This window comes from Dermacentor silvarum, chromosome 2 (genome assembly GCF_013339745.2).
Source record: "Dermacentor silvarum isolate Dsil-2018 chromosome 2, BIME_Dsil_1.4, whole genome shotgun sequence".
Taxonomy (NCBI): Eukaryota; Metazoa; Arthropoda; class Arachnida; order Ixodida; family Ixodidae; genus Dermacentor; species Dermacentor silvarum.
In genome coordinates, this window is record NC_051155.1 from 129,561,707 (window position 1) to 129,582,076 (window position 20,370).

Sequence of the window (20,370 nt, forward strand, 5' to 3'; positions counted from 1 at the left end):
TCTAGCGCAGTTAAAATCTTTCTAATGTGAGCGTCTAGAGTCTGTAAAGGAGTACGTTTATCTAGGTCAATTACTCACAGGGGACCCTGATCATGAGAAAGAAATTTATAGAAGAATAAATTTTGGCTGGAGTGCATACGGCAGGCATTACCAAATCTTGACTGGGAGATTACCACTGTCGTTGAAAAGAAAAATGTACAATCATTGCATTCTACCGGTGCTAACATATGGGGGAGAAACTTGGAGGGTAGCAAAGAAGCTCGAGAACAAGTTAAGGACCGTACAAAGATCGATGGAACGAAGAATGTTAGGCCTAACGTTAAGAGACAGGAAGAGAGCGGTGTAGATCAGAGAACAAACGGAGATGGCCGATATTCTAGTTGACATTAAGCGGAAAAAGTAGATCTGGGCCGGTCATGTAATGCGTAAGATGAATAACCGGTGGACCATTAGGGTTACAGAATGGATAACAAGAGAAGGGAAGCGCAGTCGAGGACGGCAGAAAATTAGGTGGAGTGATGAAGTTAGGAAATTTGTAGGCGCAAGTTGGAATCAGCTAGCGCAAGACATGGGTAATTGGAGATCGCAGGGAGAGGCCTTCATCCTGCAGTGGACATAGATATAGGATGATGATGATGATGAATATGTGGGGCCAAGTTCGCGGACCGTTGCTGCAACTGTCCGTACGTGTTTCCGGGACTTCGAGATCTACGGTTTTTCTCGAGGATACACAAACTTGCTCGTCCACCAGCGTTGTATCGCTAAACTTCGTAGCAACGGCTTCAGCCCCGGTGCGTCGGCAAGAGTGAGTACCGCTCTTTAAACAATAATAAAGGAAGTAGCGCCGATTCGTGTCATAGTAGGTTTCGCGCATAGTATCTTAACACATCTACGCCAACCGGCACGGAAACTTACGCCCACTCTTTCGCTAACGTGTCTAGAATAAGTGAACATATGCGCACTATATACGCACAATAAGTGACGGTACTATACACCGATAGCGCATGAATGGTCGAATCTGAATGTTTCGTGACGGTCCACAAGAGTAAGTGAGTTACTAGCGATAATACGTCTTTGCTACAAGGTATTACAATGCGCAGAACAGCTACGTTTCAAGCCTTGTGCATGCGCAGCAAGAACAAATCTAACGGGACTAAGCACACCCGCGAGCGATTAGGCAGAAAATTATCAGATAGTGACCGCACCGAGGAACCTTACTGAGTCAGAAACGTGACAAGCCGCTGCTTCAAAAAATTTGCCCAAGTAAACAACGAAGACCAAAACACTATAATGCTAATTCAATTCATGAGCGGAAAGTTTGGATAGCTTCGAAGATATATTTAGCCCCGCTTTTAGAGCAAGCACTATATACGCTGCTTGCGCCGTTTGGACAAAGCTTACTGAGCTTCGAAAGCACTTTTACAAGCCCTCCGAAGCTGTGGCCGAAGCCTCGTGTCGTCCATCCAGTCACCGTCTACACTATCTCCCGAAGCAGAGGTTTGCTAATCCGCGCCGGCGTCATGTAGATCCATTGTAAACACGGAGGCAATGGAGGCAGTTGAGGCAGGCAATGGACGCGCGACCACGTGATCAAACATGGCAGCACCCACGGGATTGCTGCGAAAAATATCAATAGCAGCATGCACAGCTCAGGTACAGCGTACAGTTTGAATAAGTGCTGGCTGGTGTGTTGGGGAATGTGCTGACGTCAGTGCATCAGCGGTGGCGAACCGTAGACGTAAGAGTATATACGAGCTGGAATTCGGGCGTTTGACCAGTTGACGACTGTGTTCTTGAGTTAAACTCCACCCTGTCTTGTGAAATAAGCTTGACTCGATTTGTACCTCAACTTTGACTTGTATAGCTGCGCGGGGTTTTCTCTAAACATGCAGACCCTGGACTGCGGCTTCAATGCTGTCTCTTGGACGCTGTGGATCCCTCCTTCTGGTCCGGCTTACTGTAACCGCGACAGCTTCGACCAATCAGACAGGGGTGACTTTGTCTGCTACTCGGAGAATTCGACGCGTCGCTGCGGCGTGAAGCAGTGAGTGTCGCGCCGAGTATTCGGACTTTCTTGACCGTCTTGCTGCTGTCCTAAAAAACGCTGTGCTCCAGAAAACGTATCGTAATTCCCGACATTGGGATTCGCGTTGAAAAAAAGATTGCCTCATATCAGCTTGTTTCACTGAAAATGACGTCAAAAGACGATAATCTTCTGCCACCCCTGATACGTAACACCCTCTCTTCTTCCTCCTCCCACCCCTCACGCTCTTCTCCTCCCCTCTCACTCCTCCCATGATGGATGCAATGGAGGTTTTGCTGAATTCAGTTCAAATTTCCCGTGTTCGCCCTGCTGTCGTGTCATTTGTTGGGACCTTTTATACTGTTGGCTGAAAGCCGGCTACACAGCCACAGCTTCAGACGGCTTGTTTTTAACGCGTAGCATCTCTTGGACACCATTTCTAACGCGTTGATTTTTCATTTACTAACGTAAAAACCAGTCCAATGTGTACTCTTAATTAAATGAACGCTGCGGATCACGGTTATGTACACATATTTTGCCTCAAATAGGCCTGAGGCTTCCTTTGTGCTGTATAATGTTGACGAGTATGACCCGGTTCTACCAGTGCTAGTAGCTTGGTTGGTTTTGGCCGGGCGGTTGAATCCGTTTTCGCCGGGTGGTTGAATCCGTTTTGGCCGGGCGGTTGAACCGAGTGACAGACAGACAGATATAGTTTTTCTCGTTTAGGTAGCCCAAGAAAGACTATCGTCTTTAAAAAACTGCACGCTGCGTGTTTTCATAAGAACAAGCGCACATATACCAGCGCAGAACAACTAAATAGAGAGAACACGACATCAGCTCTTATGTGACAAACCACTCTCATGCCAGAAAGACGCAGCAAAACAACTAAAATTTGGAGTCTGATGCATGACCCGGTGCAAATATTCGTTACTCCCTGGCGTTCACCGTGGTCCAGGCCACACGTCACCAGCAATGGGCTGCTCTGCGGAATCACAGCTTCGTCAGCGCCACGCTAATCAATTTTAGGGCGCGGAGCGGTAAGGTCCCCGTGTCGCAGGAAATCCGCGTCAGCGTCAGTGTCGCCGCCGGCATCCGTGGCTAAGAAAAAAAATGTCACAGTTTCGTCCTAAGGGCGAAGCAATGAATGCGATAGCAACACAGCAATGTGACACGAAGTAAGGTGAGCGGCTTTGGTAGCAATATGAATTGTAGTAAACATGAGCTGATTAAGTAAGCAGGTGTGCTGCGGCGTAAGTAGACCGACATGAAGAGAGACTCGATGACCACGAGAAGGCGCGTGTGAAACGGTGGTGTTGATGAGAAGCGCTTCACGTGGGCAGCGCGTGTGAAGGGACACACCTGTAGCGCTGCACTGCTGATCCGGGCAGCATTGCATGTGTAGCGTGCGTTGGAAAATGTGGCCCGACTATTACTAACTGAATGAACAAGCGTGGTGTGAGCGCGCACAAACATGAATAGATCACACTGAATGACCGCAGACAACGACTGTCAAAACGCTGGCAGCAAGCGCATATAGGTCGCAGCGGGCGAAGGTACGTGCGGTCTATCGCTTCAACGGAAACTGAGCGGCGAATGCACAGCGCATAGAAAAGTCAGAGCCGTGTGGAGATAAGAGACGGTGCGGCCGGCGAGCGACGAGCGCGGTTGTTGGCAGAGTAAAAGTGCGCCCCCCCCCCCCCCCCCGCTCCCTCCAGCGCTGCCGTCCCGCTTCCTTGCTTGCGCGTGGGAGATTGAGGGGGAAGTTCCCCTTGCGCCCGGTTGCAAGATAGGCCTTTGGTGGCGGAGCGCAGCGTCACCCCGCCTCCCTCCCTCCCTCCCATGCCCCCACGCGCGCCGGTCGCGTTTGCTTTCCGCCGTGCGTTCGCTCTCCGTGATAGCGCGCGTCCCCCGCACGCTACCGCTCGGGCATACGGCGCGCGGCGATGATGTTATCTATACGGAACCTCACGGCGACGGCGACGACGACGGCGACGGCGACGCCGACGGCAGAAATCCAGTTTAAGTGTATCGCAATAATAATCCCGAGAGACCCCAACCACGCAGGCCCTCCGCGTGGCGCAGAGTTATTAGTAAACTAATTGAATTTCTCAAAGTAAGATCCGTTAGCAAAATCCTAAAGTACGACTCAACCACAACCTACAGACATGATAGCGCCGGATTGTAATTTCAATGTACGAGAAAAGTAAATTCTGTTACGAGGAAAGCCAAGCACAAACCCATTTTCCAGTATTTCTACCATACACGGCACGCCCGGGTACATTTCTTGCAAAAACACGATCCAGATGGCGCTCGCCTCCTCGGCAGGTTAAAGCCCCTTGATGTTAGAAAGTAGCGACACTCTCCCCCACGCGCGCGCTTTCCTCCTCAATTCTCCTCGGATTTCTCACCCTCACCGGGCCGGCGCGGCGCTGAACCCTCCAGTGGCTCGCTGCAGCCGCATTAGAATCAATGCGCGCGCTTGTTTATTCGGCCCTTTGAAGCGTTGTATGGGAATTTATCCCTTGTGAAACTGTCCTGACGAAAGTACGTTTCCGATAGAACGTCGTGCCATTTTTTTAGGACGCTTCGATAAATACAAGCGGAAGCGCTCCGAAAAAATGAGTACCAAGCAGTGGCTGAGCTGTTTACCTCTACGTCGCCACTTGGGTTGTCCGTAACGAGGAGGTGTATTGGGTGCATACAATATAAGCAGCGTAGAGTATAAACGAGAATTTGGTTCACTATCTTCGCTCTTAAAAGGCTCAGAGAAGGTAACCAAGAAGAAATGTGACAGTTTACTTAAAGTGAATTCGCCAAAATGAGTGGGCCAAAAGCCTTTGTACCAATGCCACTGTGCGAAATACGTGCTGTGTGCGAAACAGCCAACATAGAACTTTACACACGCGCCTGTATTCCGTCACTATGAAACGACGAGAAATTACATTCCATCACCTCTGGGAGTAACCTATGTCTCTCTCTCTCTCTCTCAAAAAAAAAAAAAGGCTGATTGCTTACACGGAAACTGCTAAGACTGGCACTTGATAATTAACTTAGAGTCTTCAAGATGTCAAGTTTATCAGAATTGAGGGAGATTATCAGAAGCGCGTGGCTTGTACTTAATGAGCATGCGCTAATAATACATAATACCACTTATCTACCTATATATTGTGGTTCATGCCTTCGCAACATAAAGTACATAAAGAAAAAAAATGCTCGCAGTATTGAAACTTTGCAAAGATACAATAAGCACGCAATAAGAGTAAAATAGTTCCTTGGTTTCACAAGTATCAGGCGCAAGGATCACACACACACACACATACATGCACACACATACACGCACACACACACGCACACAACTACAAAATATGAGTTACAGGCATTAACTCACAAATTACATACATTTGAAAACTAACGCACGCGCGAAAACACAAAATGCTTTGTCACAGCTCGAAGAGTCAACGAAAATTTCAGCCGACTCACTTAAAAAAAACTATATGCACAGTTATCGGTGCTCTATATTAAACTGAACGAAGAGTCCGGCTATGCGAAGAGCATTAAAATCTCCATGCAACTTCATCCACAAATATGAGGAAAGCTGCAACATTCACCTCGCAAAGAACGGCGTGCTTAGAAGGGGCGAAATCCCTTCTCCCAATGTTATGGAGCCACTGCTTCCGACGCACGACATTCCGTTCACCTCGGGGGATATAAAATAAGGCTTGCCCTTTCTCTGGCCTGCTGGTGCATTGAAACGCGCAGCAGCAAGGCATTTTCACGGAGAACGAATCTCAGATTCCTACGAAAGGATGGAAAAACTTGGGAAACACACGTTCGGAGCGGCAGGGCGACCACCACTTGGACTGCTCATGGCGAGCGGGAGAAACTAAAGGCGCGCGAAAGCAAGTTTCGCGCCGTTTTCGTGACGTCAGGGTCACCTGACGGGGTAGTCTCGAGCGCCGCAGCCATTCAGCGTTGCGGATGCGCTGCCTCTGCGAAAGAGGGGAGAAAAAAATGTCACAGTTTCGCCCTAAGGGCGAAGCAATGAATGCGATAGCAACACAGCAATGTCATACGAAGTAAGGTGAGCGGCTTTGGTAGCAACAACACGCAGAACTGTTGTCGACGCCATCGGCGTTTTGCCCGCGTTAGCTCAAAATGCGTGCGGCGTTGGTGACTGTTGCTGGAGCCTCTCATATAAATAGGCACTTGGTGCCGCAGCTAAACGTCGCGTCCCTTCCTTCCCCCTCCCCCACGGCCTCTCGCGCGTCTGAAGAAGGCGCGTTTGCTCTACGTATATGGTGATTGTAAAGGAGGAAAGAGACGCCTACTTCTGCAGCCCTTAAGGAAGCACGGCGCAGAACGCGCGTTTGTTCTCCGCCGTGCGTTCACTCCCCGTGAAAGAGCGCGTCCCTCGCGCCCTTTCACTCGCACATACAGCGTTCGGCGGCCACGATTTCATCTCCATTGACGTCATACGGAACCTCACGGCGACGGCGACGGCGACGGCGACGGCGACGCCGACGGCAGAAATCTGCTTTTGAGTGTCCATATAATTGCTATCGCAATAAAAAATGTCACAGTTTCGCCTTAAGGGCGAAGCAATGAATGCGATAGCAACACAGCAATGTCATACGAAGTAAGGTGAGCGGCTTTGGTAGCAACAACACGCAGAACTGTTGTCGACGCCATCGGCGTTTTGCCCGCGTTCGCTCAAAATGCGTGCGGCGTTGGTGACTGTTGCCGGAGCCTCTGATATAAATAGGCACTGCGTGCCGCAGCTAAACGTTGCCTCCCTTCCCTCCCCCTCCCCCACGGCCTCTCGCTCGTTGGAAGAAGGCGCGTTTGCTCTACATACATGGTGATTGTGAAGGAGAACAGAGACGCCTACTTCTGCAGCCCTTAAGCGAGCACGGCGCAGAACGCGCGTTTGTTCTCCGCCGTGCGTTCACTCCCCGTGAAAGACGCGCCCCTCGCGCCCTTTCACTCGCACATACAGCGTTCGGCGCGCGGCGACGATTTCTTCTCCAAATGACGTCATACGGAACCTCACGGCGACGGCGACGCCGACGGCAGAAATCTGCTTTTGAGTGTCCATATAATTGCTATCGCAATAAAAGAGAAGGTTGACCGCGCCGGCGAGGGTGTTGCGGCGTAGATCAAAGCGTGTCGCTACTTTCTAACATCAAGGGGCTTTACGGCAGGTTAGAGAGCCTACATGCAACGCTGATTTAACGCGATAGCGTTAAGGGCCCCGGGTCACAGAAAATCCGGAGTCGGCGTCGGTGTCGGCGTTAAGCATCGGCGTCTGGCGGAAATAATCATGCCGAACCACATCATCCCGAACCAACCCGACCGGGCGGGTCCTTCGCTTGGCGCAAGGCGTTGGTGAACAAAAATTGAATTTCTTAAAGTGAAATCCGTCAAAAAAATCGTAAAGTACGACTTAACCACAACGTACAGACGTTATAGCGTCGGACTGTAATTTGAATATACGAAAAAAAAATCCTGATAAATAGCCAGGGATCTGAATGCTATCGCGCTCCACTCTTAAAGGCGAAGCTTAAGTGTCCTATTCTGATGGTGTTCCGCTGTACTTTGGGTCTGGGCAACATTGAGGTAAATGTTGAATACCGATCCTTTCTAAATTGTGGGCACGCGCGCGCCTCGGGGCAACAGCAAACAATTAATGAAATAATTTAAAAAGTCCTACGGCCTTCACATTTCCCTGTAAAAATGTCTTCCCAGCAATGCATTTGTGTTCAAAAGTGAAGCCGACTGTGGGCCGGTGTAAGCTTGGTCTTTGCAAGCTGGCTTTCCCACGTAGGGTGTTGCAGTGAAGCCTACTCATAAAGAAAAATGCGATGCGAACGGGGCCCGATAACGCTGTCGCGTTCCACTCTTAAAGGCGAAGCTTAAGCGTCCTCCATTCTTTTAGATGCGGAGCATCTTACGGCGGCGGCCTGTCCCACGGCGTCGTTGGCGTCGGCGTCCGTCCGCACCTCTCCTCATTCTCTCCACGCCAGCTGTGCGATAACGCCTCTCTCCTCCTCTCCCCCTCTCCACGCCATCTGTTCGATAACGCGCTTTTCCCTCCGTGTCTTCATCCGCCACCTGTGCGATAGCGCGCGCATGCGCGCCTCTCTCTCTCCTCCTCCTCTCCGCGCCAGCTGCTTATATAAACCCGGTGCATGCGCCGCGGCCTCAGTTGCTGCTTCGGATTAGTCACGCTGCGGCATCGGATGCGCTGAATGGACGCCAACGAATCTGTCAACGAACTGTCTGGCACATCTTCAAACAGCAGAAGCCAGTTCATTAACAGAACCGCGAGCACCTCTGAAGACAAGGCTGCGCAGAGAAGAGCTCGCGACGCAGAACGTAAACGTCGGCGACGCGCAGCGGATCCAGATTCAGTTCGCCAACGCGAAGCCGCTTCGAAACGTCAGCGTCGAGCAGCAGATTCCACACTTCGAGAACGGGAAGCCGCTTCGAAACGTCAACGTCGAGCAGCGGATCCTGAGATTCGAGAACAGGAAGCCGTGTTGGTTCGTGAACGTCGAGCAGCAGAACCTGAGGTTCGGGACCATGAAGTTCAACGTAAACGTACGAAGCGAGCCGCGGGCTTAGGGGTTCATCCGTCAGTTTCCAATGTCAACGAACTTGCCCATAACCGTGCGCGAGAAATCACGTGCCGCGGCGGTTCGGGCGGGTCCGCAGGCGGGTTCGCGGAGAGCTTCAAGGATCCACTAGGCACCTTTCACGAAGTTACGTCTCACTATCAACTGTCAAGGCGGAGGTACCCCCTCCCGCATTCCAAGCTCACTAGACCGCAGTCGTCCGTTCTCCGGATGCTGCAGGCAGGTTCGTTCCCGTCTCGTAGCACGTTTAGTCACTTTGCTGAAGGCATAGATCCAGGATGCCCTAGCTGCAGGGAGAATAAGTGCACACTGGCTCATATGCTCTGGCAGTGCCCGGCGTTATGTGGCGCCAAGTTCAGCACACAGCAGGACTGGGAGAGGACCCTTAAAAGCGGCGAACTCTCAGTCCAACTCTCGGCAGTCCAGGAGGCCTGCGAACGGGCGGAGGGCCACGGTCTTCCAGTACCGGCGTGGGCGCGGCCAGCAACCGTGGCGGACCCCCCTTCGGGGGGTGTCTGATCGGGGTTCTTCAGGACCAAATAAAGTTCATTTCACCTCACCGCGGAACCCGACCTTCAAAAACGGGAAGCCGCGTTGGTTCGTGAACGTCGAGCAGCAGAACCTGAGGTTCGGGACCGTGAAGTTCAACGTAAACGTACGAAGCGAGCGGCGGAACCCGACCTTCGAGAACGTGAAGTCGCGTTGGTTCGTGAACGTTGAGCAGCGGATGCTGAGCTTCGGCAACGTGAAGCAGCGTCGGTTCGAGAACGTCGAGCAGCAGCACGCCGTTCACGCGATGTGATGGTGACCAACGCAAGTTAACACGTAATAAAAACGTAATAACACCAAGTTAACAACGTTAATAACACCGTAATAACAACGTAATTAACGCCGTTATAACGACCGCGATGCTCCGCATCAGCCCATGGTTCCCCTCGGGAAGTTGGTGTAATTTTTTTTTCCTATTTGGATGCATCTTTAATTCGGAGTCTTGACTAAAAGAAAACTATCGTGGAATCTTAAAGCATGCGATCTGCTGAGTATGACGTGGTTCAAGGTTAGTGGCGCATAAAACGGGCGTAAAGGCGCACTACTCACCAATATTGGGTTAGCCCGCTGCGAACTAATGTGCCTCAGTACATGAATATCTTGTATAGAACTGTGGCTGTATTGAGAAAAATTTGGAGGGAAGTAGAGAGGGAGGGAAGAGAGGATGTAAAGGAGGAGGGTTGAAGTGCGCAAACATTGACGACGATGACGCTTACTCTACACATATTCAATCCGGTTAAAACAGTTAACCCTGCAAATGAAAATAAAAGCGTCTCACTCTCACGCTTGTTGAATTGCCGGCCTGTTTAGCAGCGCTTTCAGAGTGCAGTATATCGAAGGCATGCTCTGACGTCCTATATTTCGATATAAGTGTTTGTACCCCGACATGTTGTACTAGGCTATAATAACTTCTCGGGTCAATACTGCAATGAATGAAGGAATGTTTAATTTTATACAGGGGGACCTTAGTGGGAAGCATGGAAGAAGGTCTAAATAATACGTCAAGGAGTACGCATATGTAAACAATAGTTGGTGATTGTAAAGCACTCTGCACGCTTGCACGTGAACGTCGTCCTCGTGCAGTACGTGCACCTGGCATAACGACGCATATAAAAAAATGTGGTTGATCCCTCTTATATAGGAATCGGTATAGAACACGAAAGTGAAACGTGTCTTCACAGAAGTAGTGTAATGTTTATTGCACATTGATATATAATGTCTATTGGTGTTTTGTGGCTAAAGCGCCCTTAGGCGTTGATGCACCCACGCTGACGCCTGGTGGCACGTCTCCTCCATCACGACTACCAACGTCGATGACCATGAGCAACCGTCGTGCATATGGAAGCTGCACTACGCTGCACACGCTAGCACAACGCGAAAGACGAAGCACGTAACTGACACACTAATACAACGCGCAAGACAAAGCACGTAACTGAATCGTCACCGAGTCAAATCAGCGCGTACAGCGCGTCGTAATTGCAGCCTCCGCGATCAACTTCAGAAACATTTTCAGAGCTAATTGCGGAGGCCACGCTCCGCTGTGCTGAGTACGGTGAACGCCACCTAGGTGGCGTTGGTAGTGCTTCTTGATGCCAGCGTCCCTTCGAATGCTGGCATCGAGGCGTCGTAGTGCTGAGACCACCGAAGCGTTCACTGTCGGTGCGCGTTAAGGCCGGAATACATGAAGCGAATAACCGGCGTCCGAGCGAAGAACTTCGTCGGGCGGCGAACGTCCGACGGCCGGCGTCAAGAAATTTGCCGTCCGCAGCCGATCTGCCTGTCCAAACATTTTCGTCGGGTGAACGCCGCCGCCGGAAGCGTCTAGCGCGCAGCGGTGGACGACAGCCAATCAGGAGGCACTAGTTCCGGTCGCAATGCATGCTGGTGTTTCGCGCGCGCGCGCCTTTTCGCGTCGTCTGCAATCGCGTTGGTGTTGCCGTGTCTGCATGTCTCTGCACCGATTGAGTAGTTCCTAGTATGATCTCTCAGGAATCGCGTTGTATTTGTACATCCCATATCCGCTGATCTGCGAGGAAACAGACAAGCAGTGCAAGCTCTCTACAACAACCTTCAACAGAAATCTTTTGATCTCAGAGGCCACATGCTGTCGTCATGCCTATCTCCCGACTTCCCCGATAGATGGCGCTGGCATCGGATATTTCTTTCGCTAGGCTTAGACGCGTTCGAAACGAGAAGCGATCTCGAAAACTACTCAAGGTTATCCATAATACTCTGTCGTCGAAGCGGCCTGAGACTAAGCGAAAGCCGTTTACGCAGTCATTTGCTTCCAACTAAGTGAATTCTACAAGGACAACGCCAAATTCAGTTCGAAGCGGGCGGCCGGGACCGCCGCCAACACGGCGGCCAACGCGCGGCGGCGTTCGCCGCATGTATTGCAACACAGCAAACATCCTGCGTCGTGTCGCCGCGTCGTTACTTGACGCGTGAAGTTCGTCGAGAAAGTTCGCTCCATGTATCCCGGGCTTTAGTGTCATAATGCAGTACTTCTCTTTTCTGCTCGTAGGCGGCGGCACCGCCCCGAGCAAGAGCGCGGGTACACGGAGGAGTGTTAGATATATAAGGCGCGTCTGTGTAGCTCTCTGCAAATGCGTTTGTGGCGCAATGGGTTAAACGCTCGGCGATCTATCGTCGCGGACCGAGAGGTCGTGGGTTCGATTCCTAAATTTTGCATGTTTGTGGAACTTTTTCTTCTGGTTTCTTTCTTTGTATTATGTTCTATGACGTATTTCCGTGACGGAAATACGTCAGTGAAGTCTTGGTGGACCCCGGAATAAAACACTTTCGTGTTAAAAATGGTAAAATTGAGGATTATTATATTAACACTTAACAGCACGTAACACGATAACAGCCAGAGAAAGTAATAATGACTGCAGATAAGGAGAGCATGCCTCTATAGTAGAAGTATAGAGCTTAAATATGTGAAACTTAATGATAATTAACCCGTTGTTTTGTGTTCGGGATTTGAGTCATTAACTGACTGGAAAAAAAAACGTTACGCAAGAACCATCGAAGTAACCGAAGGTTCTCGTTGTCTGACTGCTTCAGCCACTTCTCGTCGTCGTCGAGCTTCACGGTTGTTGTTTTTTTTTAATTATTTTGTTATTGTTTTTTTTTTCGTTGAATGGGCTGAAACCGCCTCACGTGATGCGTCACTCTTCACTGATGGAAGGTTCACTTCATTTGGCGTCACCTCTGTAGTGTTACACATCGTGTGGGCAGTTCTGCATGTACTCGCGGGCTTCTCTTATGCTTGGAAAATCACTTTTATGTAGCAAGTAATGAGCAACAGAAAGCTCTATCGGGAGCGTTTTATGTTGTTCTACAATCTTCTCATTGACACTTTCCATCTAATTATAATATATGAGAAGTTGAATAATGAATTAGGAATAATTATGTAATTAGGTGGCGTGCAAAAAATAATCTGAGCATCTCCAAGCGACGGCAAACAACATTACCTTGGTTCTGTTTAGCTACGTGGCACTTGTATATATTTAAAGCTTGGCTCAAGTTACGTGGGTCACCCGGTATACATTTGACGTATACGTTGTTAATATATCTGCCTGAAAAAGCATACCTTGGAGCAGAGAAGAACTACTGAGTCAGATATTCTTGGGACTATATCGGAAACAGGCAGAATACGAAAGGCGGCGTCAAGTTTCTTCAATGGTACTAGTTTTAATCTTAGAGTAACGTTTCAACACAGAGTTGTGTTGAAACGATATTATACACAGATATTATACCATAATGCCTCACGGATTCTGTTGCACATACACGGTTGCTACAAACAATCATTACTTAAATTGTTCGTTATTATAGCCAGTGTTGCCATGCGAAAGCAACACAACTTTCGCCTTTCTTTTTTTATGAAGGAAGTGGCATTTCGAACACAAAGTTTCATATTTAATTAAGTTATCATTATTGTTGGTACCAATGACAATAATTTTTTATGAACGACGCTGGCTTGCGCGCGTTCATGTAAACTTTTAATTAGGTTCAGGGAGACTGTCATGGTCTCGTGGTTTTCAACGCACTGTATTGTGTCCTGAAGAAAAAAAAATGTTTTTGATGTCACAGAAACCTGTGACAGAAACTGTGAGCAAGGAACAAAGAGCAATCAATTGATAAAACCAGGGGCACACAAGAAAGCGTGTTTGCTACGTAAGGTTGTTCATTTTTGAGGAAACGATCCTTACTGTAGCGGTAAAAACGCCAGGCATACTGGGTAGTTTTCCGTATTTCTTTTTTTATGTTACTATTTCTTTCTTTGTGTTATATTTATACAAACACGCTTTTTATCCTCTTACTCATCAAACTGTTTCTATGCTATTTATTGTTGCAGGTACCTATATGTTGCAGTAAATGGAGGAAACTACCTGGAGAGGGACCTTGGCAACGGTGGTAGGAAAGATTTGGCCATATTGCCTCGTAGTACTGACGATGAAGAAAACAGCAGCAGTACTGTGAATGACGAAAACTATCTTTTTACTGGGGAACTTCTGCCCACAAAAATAGGCTACACTCAAAGAACAACGATAGCGACGAACACAGGCGGCGGTCGTTGAAAATCTGATCAGTGGGTCAAGCGCATCGGCTTTTTTACATGAGTCATCGAAAGGTTCCGGCGTGTTTTCCAGAAAGTACTACACAATTCGCGTCGCGCATACATGCAGACAGATTACATAAGGTTCTGCGACAATATTTAAGCCGCTTTTCTTTTTCAAGAGAAGCTTGTATTGGCTCACAAGTTTCCGTGGCGTTGTAGTCATGCAAAAACTCACGCGTGGCGTATACCCGCAATGCAATGCGGGTATGAGCCAGTGACAAGTAAGAAAGAAAGAGCAAGTGCGGGGAAAGCTGCCTCGGCATCGGATCACGTGATGCGCACGACCAATCAGCGTCGTTTGGTGTGTCATGGGGAGGGAAAGGTAATGAAAGGGGGTTGGCGCGTGCTCCGCCGGGCTTCCCTTGCCTCATATCAGTTTCGGCGCCCGGATGGGAAGGCCCCGCATGGTGTTTTCCGCCGAGGAGCAGGCTGCGTTTGAGCAACGGCGCCGCGAACTCGCTCGGGAAAGGGCTCGTCGTCGTCATGCCGTTTCTAGCGTGAGGGCTTCCAAAGCCTAGGCGAAACGTCAGCGAAGAGCCGCGGACTCCGAGTTGCTGGAGTGCGATGTTGAGGCCAAACGTCAGCGTCGTCTTGTCCTCCAGGAACCCGACAATGGTGGTGCACGCCTCGGGAGCGCTAGCGCCAACTTCCCCGGTGCGACGGCCAGGTTTCAACGCGAGTTTCTCAACCGGAACTTCGGAGCCAGCTGCAGTGCATAAGACCGGTTGTGGTTCGAGCATAACGTGGTACTCGTCAGTGCAATTCGTTCCGAGGAACACCGAAGAAACACACCACAAGCTTCGCTTACCCGCATTTCCTCGACAGGGGAGGGGCTACTGATTCTCAAGTGAGCCTTGGGCGCTATAACGTAAAATTATTCCAAACTGTTTTGATTCCAATCTCCTGACGTCAAATTTACGTAACCACCAACGCAAGCATCGGGCGGTGACCCGCAGCGTTGTCTGAACAACCCAATCAAACACTCTCCTCGTTTATAGGAGGTCACCTTTGTTCGCTTTCAAAACCAATAACACTGTCTACACTCAGCGGCTTTTCTTATCTAATTGGCTGACAAGAGGCGAGGAGCACGCTCTAGTGGAGAGGGTTTCGATGGGGCCGAGCCAGCGCAGTGAAAATAGATAACCGCATGAAGAGGGTGGAGCCGGCTTCTCCGATTGGTCCGCTTCGCCTTACTTAGCTTGCGGTGGCTGGTCGAAAATCGCGGCGGCGTGCAACGGAAGAATAAGTATGCCGCTAAAACGGGTCCTCAGCAAGGAGAGTTAGCAGACCGATGTCGTATGCATGGCATACCGAAAGGGCTAGACAACGTTTTACTGCCACGCAAAAAGGTTTATCATGCACAAATAAATACATGCTCACCGGCACGTGCGAGTAGCGAGGGCCTGAGCAATCGGCGGGCAGCCATCTTCTATTCCTTTCGGAACGGGGTAGTCTGTAGCTATTCAGAAAAACATTCAGTTTTGTTCAAACATATTAATGCATGTTTTTCGCGTAGACGTGACTTTGACGTGGTGAGTTTTCGCGGTTTTGTGAGGTCGCATGACAGACAGTGGAAGTGGGCGTAGCCAGAAAACATTCGACCAATAGCAGAGGGCAAATGGTGAAAAGGCGTCGAACCAGGAATGATAATTTTTCTTTTGTGACGCATCATCACTGTGTACACGTTATATCAGATGGGGAGCTATCGTGGTTTTCGTGATGTCGCGTGACAGACAGGCGAAGTTGGGAGTGGCCCGAAAATGTTTTGACCAATCGTGGAGGCTGATTGCAGCAATTGGAATCAAAACAGTTTGGAATCATTTTACGTTATAGCGCCCCTTGTATACACTAGCCTGCGCCGGTGATGTAACGCTGAAACTCCGGCTCTATCGGCGACTTCCGGCGCCGGAGCGTGAGTCATTAGGCACGGTGCCAGCTGCGTATGCGCGCGCTCACGCCACGTGCGCAGCCATTCAGAGCCGTTTCGCTTCCGCCGGGAAGGGAAAGGGCAGGAAAGGGTTCCGCGCGCGCTCCGCCAGCTTCGTTTCCGTTCAATTCAATTGGCGCTGAGCCGTGCTCCCTCAAGGGCTGCAGAAGATAGCGCCAACCTTTCCCTTTCCCTCAAGAACCACTTATCATCAATTCAGTCTCGGAAATCCGATGGGGCGGCCGCGCATTGTGCGTACTCCCGAACAACAGACAGCTCTCGCCGAGTGCCGACGGGAGATCGCCCGTGAAAAGGCGCGTCGCTGACAGGCCGATCCTGCGGTGCGAGCCGCTGAAGCTGCGGCACTCCGCCAACACCGAGAAGATCACCTGACCTTCCCTTGGTGACGGTCAAGTTACTCACACGAAACATAACCGTCAAACACAAGGTGCACCCACGACAGGCTTCACTTACCCCCCATTCTCAGGTAGGGGAAGGGCCGACCAATGTGTTTAGGAGGACATAGTGTTACGCTTACACACTACTTAATGACAATATAACGAAGCTTTCTCAGCTGACGTATTTATCACGTCCTCATGCGCGTTCTTCTCTTCCAGTCAAATCCAGATCTCTCATTGTGGACACGGACAACTGCAAGTACCTCCTTCAGAGAGAGTGCTACGATGACGGCTCCGGTACGAACTGCTGAAATTCACTTGCGACTATGCCCACCGCGGTGGCTCATATCACCGTGTTCATGTTGCCAAAAACAACAAAAACTTTGTAGTCGCACCCAGTCTAAAGATAAAGCTTTCATGCTGTACACTCCGGCGATTAAGTGATCTTAGGGCGACATAATGTAATCAATACTTTTCGTGGATTCTATTATCCTAAACCACTCACGGCGAGCCGATCCTGATGATGACGCAGGCAGCGCGCAGTTAAGTTCACCGGCAAAACGCGATAATGAAAATAACTGAAACAGAGTCGTTACTTGTCCGGGCCTTTATTTGCATTACGAACGACTACGCTTCTGCATTTCATCTCATTGGCTCTGCTTTTTACTGAGCCATGGGCTTCCGAAGAAAAATGTTTACGGAAGTTTCAGTCATGAATTGATGAAGCCTTTCATAGTACTCTACTGCAGTGTAATTAAACGATTGTTGTTCGCACTGAGAACAACCGGATCCGCATTGAAAACATAAAGCCTCTCTTAATTTCAGAGCCATACTGCAAAATCGTGGCATAGCGCGGAAATGAACAGCGAAAGAAATAGGGCAAAGCAAGGACATGAAGGAAATGAAGTTGCCACTAAACGCGAGTCGACCATGTCGCCACTTACTGTTGATGGCATCAGTCAGCGTCCAACTACATCCTAAATGCGCAGAGGCGCAGTTATTATTATTACGGTGAAATGCAAGAATCATGCTCGGTAGACAAAGCTAGCACTTCTGAGTAAGCTTTTCTATTGCAACGACGTGTCGCGTTACGCAAAAGGCTGTTTATGAGAGCTACAATTCTTAGTAATTATTACTTGAATTTATTCTTTATTATGCTATTCTCCAGAGACATAATCACCTCTTAAATCAGTTGTGATTTATTTATTTATTTATTTATTTATTTATTTATTTATTTATTTATTTATTTATTTATTTATTTATCTACAGCATCTAGTGGCATTCCTTAGGGGGTGAAGACCTGATTCATGAATACAAGGAGATCGAAAGCAATCAAAGAAATTCTGACAAACAGCAAGCAAAAAGTCTCAAAGCACAAGAGCAGCATCACAGTGATGACACGAATCGCTCGGTAAACATAATAGGCATAACTTCCTTAGGCAGTCGGTTTCCCTCTTTCCTAGATCTTGAAAAGAAGAAAAGAATTCGTGAATGAGTCTGTTGCGGCAAGAGTATGATTAAATCATTCTTATTCAGTTCAGCATGCAACCTAATTTACATCCGGGACGAATATTTGGTGTAATCGCTTCCGAGTCAACGTTGAAAAAGGATGAAAGGCTCTGGTCATTATAATCTTCCAGGGGTATCGCGAGATTATAGTCACTTTTTTTTCTCGTGCCAAGTAATGACACCTTTTAAGCTCCTATGTTTTTACAATATTTTAAATAAAGGTCGGCGAATATAATTTGTCTTGAAATACGCATCGAAAATGACAATAAGTATCGAATATACAAGTGCGAACGCATATATTTTCAACAGGAATATTTATTTCGGTATAATTAGGTACTGCCCCTGTATTACTATTTCAAATGAAAACACATACACACAGAGAGAGAGAAGGAGCAGACTGCCACCGAGAGGGACACAAAGTCTTTAGGAAGGAGCTGACTAGTGCGAAAAAGACAGCTCGCCACAAATGATCAGTTTGAGACTCAACATCACCAATTATCATTAGAAATAAATGAATGAATAGCCTTTCAAAAACATTCGAGCCTGGCGGTAAACAAACTCTACGAGAAAAAAAGGAATGTTGCATGACTAGCTTACCAAAAAACGCGATATAAATGGCTGCTAAAAACAAGATCACAAGTTGCGGGGGGAAAAAAAGGTACTGGAGAACTTACCTGGCTGTAGACACACGAAAGAGGGCCCGTTGCAAAGAAAACAACCACTGGTTAATTATCGCGTATAGAGAGAGAGAGAGAGAGGTTTATTGAAGAAAGGCAGAGAGGTCGGCTTGAGCGTTAGTTTGCTCTGGCCTGCTACTCTACACTGGGGAAGGGGGGAGGGGATAAAAAGAGCGATGAATGATGATGATAAGAATAGGAGGTGCGTATGTACATGTCCATCCCGTTGAGGTCATACTATAGCCGTGCATGGAGTTCAGTGGCTTGAAGGAAGGCTATAGTCGCTTCGATGACCACAGCTGCGCTGTTGGCGTCAGGCCAAGGACCTAAGACAATCTCGTCAGACATTGGTCTTTTAGTCACTCGCTGAATAGTTGAAATGAGGCTCTGCCGTTCTCGCGCGTGCACTCGGCATGAGCAAAATATGTGCTCAAGTGTTTCTGGCACTGGGCAGTGATCGCAGTTGGGACCAGTGTCATTGCAGCCGATGATATGTGTATAACGCCTCGTGAGTGCAACACCAAGACGAATCCGGTGTAGCAGACTTCTTATGCTCCTCTTCAGTTTATGAGGCATGCGGAACTTCATTTCTGGGTCCCATTTGTGCAGTCTCTTGTGTCGTCGATCAGGATTGGTCCAGTACTCAAGTGTAGCGTTCCGCATAACGCACCGAAGCAGGGCATTCGTGTCTGTTCGTGAGAACGCGATGCTTACTTCTGGCGCATTATTTACAGCTATTTTAGCTTTATCGCGTATAAAATGAAACTGCTATACACAGCTCGACTGCCAAGAGTCCTAAATGACAGAGTACAAGCAAAAATCACAGCTTGTCATGTAGGCTTCCGCGGCGCAGCGGAAAACAATGCCGGTATTTCTCATTTGATTCCTGCATTGCTTCGAAACCTTTTGTTGTTACCTAAAGAGACGGTAGCTGCGAAATATTGTGCTAGTGTTTATTATTCGAATACGAATCGCAGAACACGCACTAACTACCCGCATTCTTATTCGAAACGTCAAATATTCGCCCACCTCTAATTTTAAACATTAGGTCTCCCGCTTTAAATGTCATTACTTCTGGCACAGTATACGATAGTCGATTGGACTGAAGAAATCTGTTTTTGTCGATTCAAACCCGGTTGTATCACTATTGGCAACAGCATATTGGACAAAAGTGCGACAGTCTCCATAAATATTCGCCACTGAGCGGCCCCAGTTGTTTCGTCGTGCCGTTGTGCAACGCAACCTAATCGTACATCTTTATTTCGAGGTCTGCCGTTCACGCCTCAGACGCCGCCTGTTTCTCTCTACTTGCAGTGTGGCACTACATGACGTACAAGGACACGTGGACCCAACCCGAAATCGAGAGCTTCAAGGCAAGGGTCCAGACCGAACCAGCGCTTAGCTTTCTCAGACCGTACTCGTTTCTGTGCCCCCTAGGAATACCGTAAAATGCGCCCGTTATTTCAGTGAAGACGCAGCTGTGTCATCCTTTCGAAGTCTGTAGCGTTTACGAGCTCTTAAAAACAACAACAAAATGCGCAGCTTTATACGACCGTTTTGAACGTTTACAAACGAGGCGTCAGTGCCGTCTTTTTTTTTTTTCTTTTTTTTTTTAATGCGTGAGAGCTCATTTAAAGCTATACTTTAAGGCTTCCTTCTCATTCTTGAATTACGGTGTTGTTGCATCTTGCGCTATAAGTTTCTAGAACATTTCTCGTTTTCTTACCTTCGAATACGGTGCGATATGCGCAACTGAAATAAAATGGTTGTTTCTTGCAAACTGCGTCGGAACGATTTGTACTTGTGGTCTTTCACACGTTTGCTATCACCTTAAGAGTTCTACACTTGGAGTAATATGGAAAGCTGTGTCGCTCTGTTGTGGGGCACCCCGCCGACGCTACCCTCAGTGCCGTGCTAGAGCGAATACAAAACCGAGTTGCCAGATTCGTCTTGGAGCGGTACGGAAGGAGAAAGAGTTACACGGCATTAACGGGTGAGCTTCGCATGGAATTACTTAACTCGATGGGG

At 48.6% G+C, this 20,370-nt stretch overlaps 1 protein-coding gene across 1 annotated transcript; it reads left to right on the forward strand.

The window, feature by feature from the left end:
* The first annotated feature begins 1,820 nt into the window (after positions 1 to 1,820).
* LOC119440377 (uncharacterized) lies at positions 1,821 to 20,113 on the forward strand. The gene is made up of 4 exons (XM_037705290.2): positions 1,821 to 2,044; positions 13,568 to 13,626; positions 16,376 to 16,453; positions 19,657 to 20,113. Exons 1-4 carry the CDS (start codon positions 1,887 to 1,889, stop codon positions 19,788 to 19,790), a joined length of 429 nt encoding a protein of 142 aa, XP_037561218.1. The 5' UTR covers positions 1,821 to 1,886; the 3' UTR covers positions 19,791 to 20,113.
* The last annotated feature ends 257 nt before the right edge of the window (positions 20,114 to 20,370 follow it).

Coding starts and splice junctions, on each gene's coding strand:
- LOC119440377 (XM_037705290.2), top strand. CDS start 1,887: ATGCAGACCCTGGACTGCGGCTTCAATGCTGTCTCTTGGACGCTGTGG. Junction 2,045..13,567: donor CGTCGCTGCGGCGTGAAGCA/GTGAGTGTCGCG, acceptor TTATTGTTGCAG/GTACCTATATGTTGCAGTAA. Junction 13,627..16,375: donor GAGGGACCTTGGCAACGGTG/GTAGGAAAGATT, acceptor CTTCTCTTCCAG/TCAAATCCAGATCTCTCATT.